At 35.3% G+C, this 9,189-nt stretch overlaps 1 protein-coding gene across 4 annotated transcripts in view; it reads right to left on the bottom strand.

The window, feature by feature from the left end:
• Window positions 1-461: 461 nt before the first annotated feature.
• The window catches only part of LOC121320403 (cell adhesion molecule 2-like), a 641,373-nt gene continuing 632,645 nt past the window's right edge, over window positions 462-9,189 (bottom strand). For all 4 annotated transcript variants that reach the window (XM_041258693.1, XM_041258695.1, XM_041258696.1 and 1 more), the window contains 2 exons: window positions 8,383-8,508; window positions 462-6,882 (listed from right to left, as the gene is read on the bottom strand). In XM_041258693.1, coding sequence (XP_041114627.1) covers window positions 6,764-6,882; window positions 8,383-8,508 — 245 coding nt within the window. In that variant the 3' untranslated portion in view covers window positions 462-6,763. The remainder of the gene's footprint in view (window positions 6,883-8,382; window positions 8,509-9,189) is intronic.

The raw sequence follows: 9,189 nt of genomic DNA, 5'->3' as shown, positions 1-9,189 counted from the left end.
GAGGATTCCAGTACCATAGTGAGGCATAAACGTATAACCACAGTCAGCAAGTACTGTACTTTGGAATTGATATTGCAAAACACTTAATTTTCTGCTTACTCGCAAGAAAAATATGAAGGTCATATGGAGAATCCCCCATGACAGCCCCCTTGTGTTAATATTAAACAGAAGTTCCGCTCTCACTCAGCCCTTGATACAGCCCTGCCAGGAGGCATCCGCAGACAGAAGGCACCTGTCCAGCCATACTGGTCTAGTGTGTCTTTATTTTGTGTTGCCTTTGTCCCTTTCAGTAGGTTTCATGTTAGTTTTGAAGTGGTAAAGACATTGCATTTCTTTCAAAGATAACTTTATGAGATCAGTTTTGATAATCTTATCTCCAGCTTGATACATTTTAAACCCAACCCAACCCAATGTAACAGGCATAAATTTCAAAACTTCAGACAATGATGACATGACATATTTTTATTAACAGTTTAATGATTTAAAACCAAACGAAACCACAGTTCCACCAACCAGGGGCAAGCTGATTAAAAGTGCTAGCATGTCCCAGGTCTATACGGGAACCAACTGAAACATATTCCTGAGATGCAAAAACTCCACTGCATGAGAAAGCGTGCTAGCCTACATTTATTTAACAAGCTTTTTTTATGGCAGTAAAATTAAAACTTACAGAAGTTAGTACTGAAAATTGTGAATAAGTGTGGAATGTTAAAATGTCTTGTTTCCATTATTTGTTTGAACATACTGGTACATGTACAGTCTTTTCAAATGGAAGAGCTTTAATAAAAATTAAAAAAAAGACATTATATGTGCTGCTGAATATCATGCAACCAGTTTTTACTCTTTAAACACCAGACTATCAAAATGCAGTAACACTGTCTTTTTTTTCCACAGGAAAACACATTTGCTATAATAAATATTTCCATCTGAAGCATGTACTCAAAATATTAGAAACAAGTTTAATGGTGTTGCTAGAATTAAATTAGATATCTTTATAAATATTTTTTTGTACACATTAGCTTAAAGAAAAGCATTGTATACTCATTATAGTTTATTCTTTAAAATAAAAGTGGGGATAAAGAAAACATGTGTGGCTTCTTCAAATAGCTATGCTCATTTTACTCTACACCAGGGGTCTCAAACTCACTTTACATGCGCGCCAATGTCGACCCTGAAATCCTAATGTAGGGCCAATCTCCTTGGGCTTCCTTGAATTTATTCTTCAGAGGTGTGTTGCACTGAAGAGCTTGATGAGCTCCATCTGTAAATCACTTGGTGCTGTTTCCACATACAACTAAAAATGGTTCAGTGAACAACTGGAAGATTACTCTTTGCTTTCTGAAATCTGCAAACCGCTGATCAAATTCTTCCAAAAGCAGGTCAAGTTTAGCAGCGTATTCAGCACCACTGAATTGCATTTCAATGTCCAGCTCTTCCAGAAGTGACTTGCATGATGGGAAATAAGTGTGATTACTCTGAGAAATCTGTATAGTTGTGAATACTTTCACATCATCAAACACTGTTGTCACAAGCTGACCAGGACCTTGTAGCTTTAGGTTAGGTTATTCAACTCTTGGGTGATATCAACAAGGAAAGCAAGATCCACCATCCATTTTGTGTCTTCAATTTCACAACAACAGGCATAATGTTGTCGAGCTTCAAAGATTTACTGCACAGTGCCAGCTGGTGAATGATGCAGTGTAATGCTACTGGTTGCTCTGTGTTTTGTTCTTCCATATTTTTTTGCAGAAGCGCTACCAAGCTATTCTTTTTTCCAATCACTGCTGGTGCTCCATCTGTTGTTAAGCTTGGTAAAGAATGCCACTGCAGACCGACGTGTTCCAGTGCGTCTTTAAGGTTTTGAAAGATCTCACTTGCAGTTGTTCTACCGCACATTGTAGACAAGCTTAGCAGTTCTTCCGTGACTTGAAAGTTATCATCAACACCTCTCACAAATATCGCCAGCTGCGCACTATCAACTAAATCAGTGCTCTCATCAAGCGCTGTAGAGTATGCACTGAATGCTTTGCCTTTCTCGCAGAGCTGCTCCTCAAGATCTTTAGAAAGCTCAACAACACGCTCTGCTACTGTATTTGCAGACAGGGTAATATTGCTAAAAACGTTTCTCCTGTCAGGACATACATCCTCAGACACTTTGATTATACAGTCTTTAATAAATTCACCATCAGAGAACAGCTTCCCAGACTTAGTAATCATTTCACTCACACACATAACTTGCCAAAGCTGCTGCCTCTGACTCTTTTTCACCTTCTGAAAAATCTGTTGCTGCAACACTAATTCTTTCTTTAACTGCAAAGCTGTCTTCTCTCTCTCCTTCCCGTTATCATACTGCTCTGCATGCTTTGTTGTATTGTGCTGTTTAATATTGTACTCTTTTTAAAACGGCAACTCTTTCCTTGCAAATCAAACATGTCGCACTCTGTTTGTACGCCACATAAAGAAAATCAACCGTCCACTTTACTTGAAATTGCCTCTGTTCATGGTCAATTTTTCTTTTAGTCTGAGCCATTTCTTTGCTCATTTACGTTTGTTGGGGATCCCTGTACGATATATTTTGAGTGACTTCTACAATGAGTAATTCATATAGTCTCAGTGCCACTCATTTTTTTTGTACAGATGCTGACTCAACGGAGAAAAAAAAAAAAAGTTTAGATCTGATCAGTGATCTTTTGTCTATTGTTATGGCACAAAATGTTGGATCACCAAGCTGTCAGTTCAGCTGCTCCTCCCGAACACATGTCGGTCTGTATGGTTTCTTATCTCTGCTGTAAACCAGGACTGTGTCAATTTACGGTAGTTAATGAGACAGTTCTTAAAGTGGTAGCAATATATTGCAACAGAACTAACCATAAACAATGCACAACATCGCCAACACACGTTTTACAACCGTTTACTTAAGTTTTACGCATGAAGCGCCATGCGGGCCAGATTAAATTACTTTTGTGTAACTATTTAGCTGGCCAGATTGCAGCGCTGTGCGGGCCAAGAGTTTGAGACCCCTGCTCTACACCAAAATATTCTAATAGCAAATCATTAAGTTTGAAAGGAGACATTTTAACAGTAGAGACACCGACACTTCACACAGAAAAAAAACAACAAAAAAACCTACCTAATAAGAGAGTGAGTAGGAAAAAGGTACAGAATGTTTGACTGTATCAACACTAAAATGTTTTCACTGCTTTGAAATAACTTTTGAGGTGAACAGTGTATTTTGCATTTCAGGGCCAACTATTCAATGTGCCATCAATATTGTTTACTACAAACACAGAGGCAATCGTTGTGATTGTTTTTTAAATATTCATTGATGTCGCTGTTGTAAAGAAGAGGATTCTAAACAAACAGACGTTAATGGTCCTGTTATAGTGCCAATGAAAAAAGGTCATTGGGTGTTTTCCCAATTTGTTTAGTCTGTGTTTGTTTGATATCCCATGAATGAATGTACATGGTTTTGTACCTTTTTTTCTTACTTCCAGATATTATTGAACTTTATAAGGTAACATGCTCAGTACAGTTTGAAAAAAGCATATAATCATGTTTATTCAGGGACAGTTCTGCAGTGTTTGTTTTGAAATCATACCAAGATATCATTGTTCTGTGTTTTTGGCAAACACGTACTTCTATTGTTAGGAACTTTAAAAAAGTAAAGAGAGGACAGTGCTGTTCAGATTACTATTCCTTCTAATAGCTTTGCATGCCTAAAGGCCTGGGCACACAAGCAACTTTGTTTATGGCCACAAGACCGCCTTTTGTTGCCTTGTAATTACTGACTTGCTGTCAACAAGGTGCCAACATTCTGGCAATGTGAACCAATCATTATTCATTTTATATGTGACATGAATAAAACTTAAAGTGAAGAAAAGCCGCTGCTGATGATTTAATATTGACGATTTTAGATGAACAAGATGATGAAAGACTTTTCAGACAGCCAAATGACAGACTTCTCCAAAAGCATCAACAACCAGTCAGGGATGGTTTAATTAAATTATAGCCAAAACAACAAGTTTCAAAACTAAAGTAAATTTCGGCAATCACCAGTACAAAGCTTACTAGAAATCATACTAGATCGTCCAAAATTTGTATTAACTCAAAAATAAATTAACTAAATATTGACTGTAGTGAAATATTCATAGGAGAAACTTCAGAGATGACTCCCCAATCAAAAGGCATTTTCTAGTAAAGAATCTGATGTAGACAAGCCTGAGCACCCGTCAAACAATTTGGTGTAAAATCTAAATCTGATCCTAGTTCCTGAGGGTTGTGGCTACCACTGGTAATCTTACAGTATTTTATGTTGGAGAGCACTAAATGACACTTATGGGGACTTGTTTTCTAAAAGAAAATAACATTTTCAAAACAAAGTCATCATAGTGTATACTTCACCTTAGAGTAAAAACACTGTTTTCTTAGTAATCTTCATACCTTTAGCATTTTAGAAAGGCGTAGCACTGCTTGCCCTTTTGAGGTCAGTCAGACCTCAAAAGGGTAGAATTTTCACAGTCGACAAAGGGTTAAACATGAATGTGTTATAAACATATAGAAATTAAAATATAGAAAAATCAAAACATAATACTATAGAATCAGCTGCAGTATTTGTCACATTGACTTAATGATGTACCATGATTTATTAAGTTGTTTTATTTACCAGGATTAATCACAAGACAGGTGCTTCATTCTAATGGTGAGGTAGAAGCGTAACTGCTAATAGGCTCAATTACTCATTACATCAAATTATGCTTTCATATTCAGAACAATGGGAGTTATTGACACTGAATGTAAAAAAATATAAAAGCAAATTTACCATGTGACATTAACATCAAATATGATTGGCTTGTATTGAGTGTGTTGCCAGCAAAATAGAACAGTGTCCTAAACTGGGCAACAGGTTGCTGGTTGTTATCAAGTTGTTGACAGCATGTTGACCAACATAGTCACAAAAGGCAGCACGCTGGAAACAAGTGTCCCGCTTGTTGATGTAAACAGAAGTTGCTTGCATGACAATGCCTTCATGGCAATCAGGTTCTGTGTTGACTGTTGGAGATAGCTTTTTGTATTGGCAGCGTTGGAATTTTTAGAACATGTCATTTCTGTTTCACCCACTATTTGGAAGTGATCCCAATCACGCTGCTAGACCAGGGTTTAATAATTTCCACCTGATCTAATGCAGCAGCATTTACAAGCATGACCAGGGGATATTAATGCTCTTTATGGTAATACCCTCTTTCAAAAAAACAAAAGCTTAAGACTTGAATGGATTTGCAGAACAGTTGAAACAAACAAAACAACAACGACTCTGTATTACTACATTTTAGTACTTACACAGTATGTACATGCCTTTGAAAAAAAATGCATTTTTAAATATGAGCAATGACAAATGATAGATAAATTGAAAATATGTATAGATTATTTTCAATAGATAAATTGGCTAATATACAAATTTAGGGTATGAGAGATTCAAAGTCTAACATCAATTTTCACTATTAACTACATTTAGCAGACATAATATACAGCTTTATTAACAAGGGAGCTTACTCATTATATAAAGAAAAAAAGTGTTTTTCAAATGTTTAGTTCAAATATCATGATTTTGTTCCAAGTGGATATGGAATAATTTGATAATCAATTCTCGGTGTACAGCAGTGTTAACTGGCCTGAAACAGGACAGCAAATTTAAAACAATCTCATTTCACAGCCTAATCCTGAGGCAGTATGTGGGCTGGTAGCTTAATACTGTTTCTCCTTATAATTTTGTGCTTCCAGTTTTTAACAAATTAAGACAAGAAAAACCTATAACTAAACAGTGCTGGAATATACAGACATAAAAAGTAAATAGTTATTAAGATGCAATTCAACATAGAAGGCTTGTTGTAGATTATGCTTTTTGGTGTCCAAATAGTCACATCTCCTTTAACACATGGTTTTCTGTGAGCTTAAATTGATAAACACTACTGGGATCTTTAATGTAACATGCTATCATATAAACTATAATACAGTTAACTAGTTTCAAATGCTGATCAGATGACAAGTCCCAAATCTTAAGCAATAATGCTTATCTACTAATCCTAACAATATTTGTACTATTACTATCTTACCTTATAAATCAAATATTTTACTTTGTTCTCTTATATTTGTACCTCTACAAACCCTTATGTCAAATAAAACAGCCCATGTCTGTTTCATGGCTTTTTTTAAGTGGTTTGTTGACAAAAAAAAAAAAGTTTCTAAGAGAAAAAGACACACGGGGACCTTCATCGCTTAAGCGTCCAAACTTGTTTTTTCATTTCTAAAATATGTACAAGTTTCAGTAGGAATGTTTTTAACTCATTTGTAAGATACAGATGAATGTGAAGTCTAATTCACTAATCTACAATCTGTCAGCATTAAATATGCTATTTATGACATCATACATTGCTCCCTGAAAAAAAAAAAAAAAAAAAAAAAAACTACATTTAAAACATAAATCAACCCATCAAAGTTAAACATATGTCTGTATATTTATGCACCGTGTAAGCAAATTGATTATATCTCACTCAGAGGCTCTTGTTATACAGAAAAGATTTAAATAAAAAAGGCGATGTCTTCAGCAGCTGGTTGCTTGTAAAAAACGGCTATTAACGGTGGTGTGCAGGATAAAAAAAATAAAAACATTGTACCGGGGCACAATCAGTAATTATAGAAGTATGGGCATTGTTAATTGCCGGTTTTCACTAGCAGCAACTCCAGTAAGCATAAATGGAGCCCTTAGCTAAATAAAATACTCTTTTTTTTCATCTGCATTGGCTTGGTTGCCTTCTGCATTGATGATGGCTGTGTCTGCATCTGGGGCATCTTCAGCACCTTTTGCTTCGTTTGTTAAATATGTTCCTGCAAACAAAAAACAATTAGAAGATGACCTCAAAAAGTAACCATAACTCACTCAAAAATATGTTTCCATACATCCTTCAGAAACAGTGTTACTCTATGTAATAATGTTACCAATATTAATTACAAGAGTATTAAAAAAGTAGAAGATATTTATTAAACATTAACATGAACTAGCTAGCTATTTTTCCTCAATAGATCACTTTCATCTGCTATATTATTTTCACCCTCTTGAACTCTATCCAGCAATGCTCGACTGACCTTCCAAAGTGGATTTTTGCCTTATTTTTTAAAAACACACATTTTTTATTGTTATTATGAAAAATGGAAATATATTATTTCAATAGAACTTAAATAACAAAACAACAATTTGTTTACAATTGTAGCATTATAACAATATAAATCACAAAATAGCATACATTATTTTGCAATAGCAGCATTATATAAGTATAAATGACATACTTTTTTTTTTTTGCAGCATTATAATGAAAGTGCCTCAAAGTTATTATGCAGTCATCACTTTTAAGAAATCTCTGTTCTAGATTTCAAAGCATACACCCTTAAAACTTACCAAAACTTACCAATGCTAACTAGACTATCATATACATATACATCAGAAAACTTGCGTTGCACATTTTCACGTTGCCCGTCATATGCAGGGTGATTAGAAAGTAAGTTTACTACATTAATGCACCATTTCACTGATGTGGTAAAATTACTTCCTAACCTCCACAGTTTCGTGTACAAGTGTGTATCGCTGTTATACTGTATGCATTATTATTTGTGAAGTGTACTTCAGCAGAATAAAATCGGTTGTTTTGACCAGTACCAATCCTGACAAGGGTTTCCTTACAATACTTTGTAACATCAACAAAGAAATAAGTACCCTCATCTCCTTCTCTAGAAAGCATCCATTTTTCATAAGCAATTTTTTATTGCTTATCAATGGATGGGCTGGGCTGTCAAGGGACTGCTGCCATCTGCCAGCGAAAAACAAAACTGCAGACTACAGTAGCATATATTCTGCCTATTGATTTAGTAGCACATCAAAAAGACGTAATAAACTTTGCAGCTGCACATATAACCCCCTGCATGCTATTCTCACGAGACTGACGAATTTGGACTTGCTTGCGCTCCATGTGGAAATCACAGGATAAGCAGCTGGGTCATTGAAGCACCTAAAACCATCTGCATGTATTTATCTGTTCCAATACTTGTTGTAGAAGGTGATCTTACACCTTCAGACCATGTAAGACTACAACTTATGCTGTGTACAATGAGCCTCCAAGGAATCTTGACAACCTGAAGGCAATTATCAATCATCTTTATGTCCTTAACCTTATAACAGCAGTGTACTGTAGCAACAACAGAACAGAGTACAATTCAGCATCTCCTGCATGGCATTGGCTTCATTTATTTTATCTGTGGGGGCAACCTTTGCCCTCAACATACAATTAATTAAAATATGCACCAATAGGAATTAAAATTTCATTGAAAACATACCTTTATGTCTTGCAAGGTATCGACCAAGTACAATTATTAAACACAGGGTGATGAAGACAACAACAGCTACTACTCCACCGATAACTGCATGGTCAGTTGCAGTCTGATCAGCCAGGGCACTGGGATCTAAAGAGAATGAAATAATAAATGATATTACCTGGTGACAAGCAGTCTCTTATATTCTAATGCTTTTGAATTTTGTTCATACGGTTTATAATACTTTGGTCTGCTTTCATTGCATATTTACTGTAAAGTCATGAAAAATCAGAGCTCTTAAGATTTAAATCGAAGCACGGCTCAAAGCAGATACAGGCAGTACTTGGGTACTGGTATCCTGGGAGTTTATTTTAAAGTATTTATAAATTTACATGTTGAAAGCAGATTAATAATCATTAATTAATTAATCCAGTGTGACAAATAATTTAAAAAAGTGATTGAATTGTATATGTAAGGCAAAGACAAAACTATAATTTATAACCAGAAAAATAAAGTCGAATTACCACAACAGAGATAAGCAGCGTTAGAGGTTTTTGTAATGGCAGCCAATGCTTGTGAGCTGGTGACCAGTAAAAATTGGTAACTGAACACAGATGTACTGGTTGTCCATTTGGAAATACTGAAACCATACACCCTATAAATGTCAATAAGATAACCTTAAATACAGTGAAGACTTGCAAACTGTGTTACGTTTGTATACTTTACCTTCATTTTCATTACAATTCAAATTGTCTATAAATCTTATAAATGATTGGTTTTCTTGAAGTGCTATCCTTAGAGCCAGATAATATGTTATAGCTATCGGCATTG

The sequence above is a fragment of the Polyodon spathula genome, chromosome 9 (genome assembly GCF_017654505.1).
Source record: "Polyodon spathula isolate WHYD16114869_AA chromosome 9, ASM1765450v1, whole genome shotgun sequence".
Taxonomy (NCBI): Eukaryota; Metazoa; Chordata; class Actinopteri; order Acipenseriformes; family Polyodontidae; genus Polyodon; species Polyodon spathula.
Note: the sequence above shows the minus strand (reverse complement) of the source record. Positions and strands in the feature narration are given on the sequence as shown.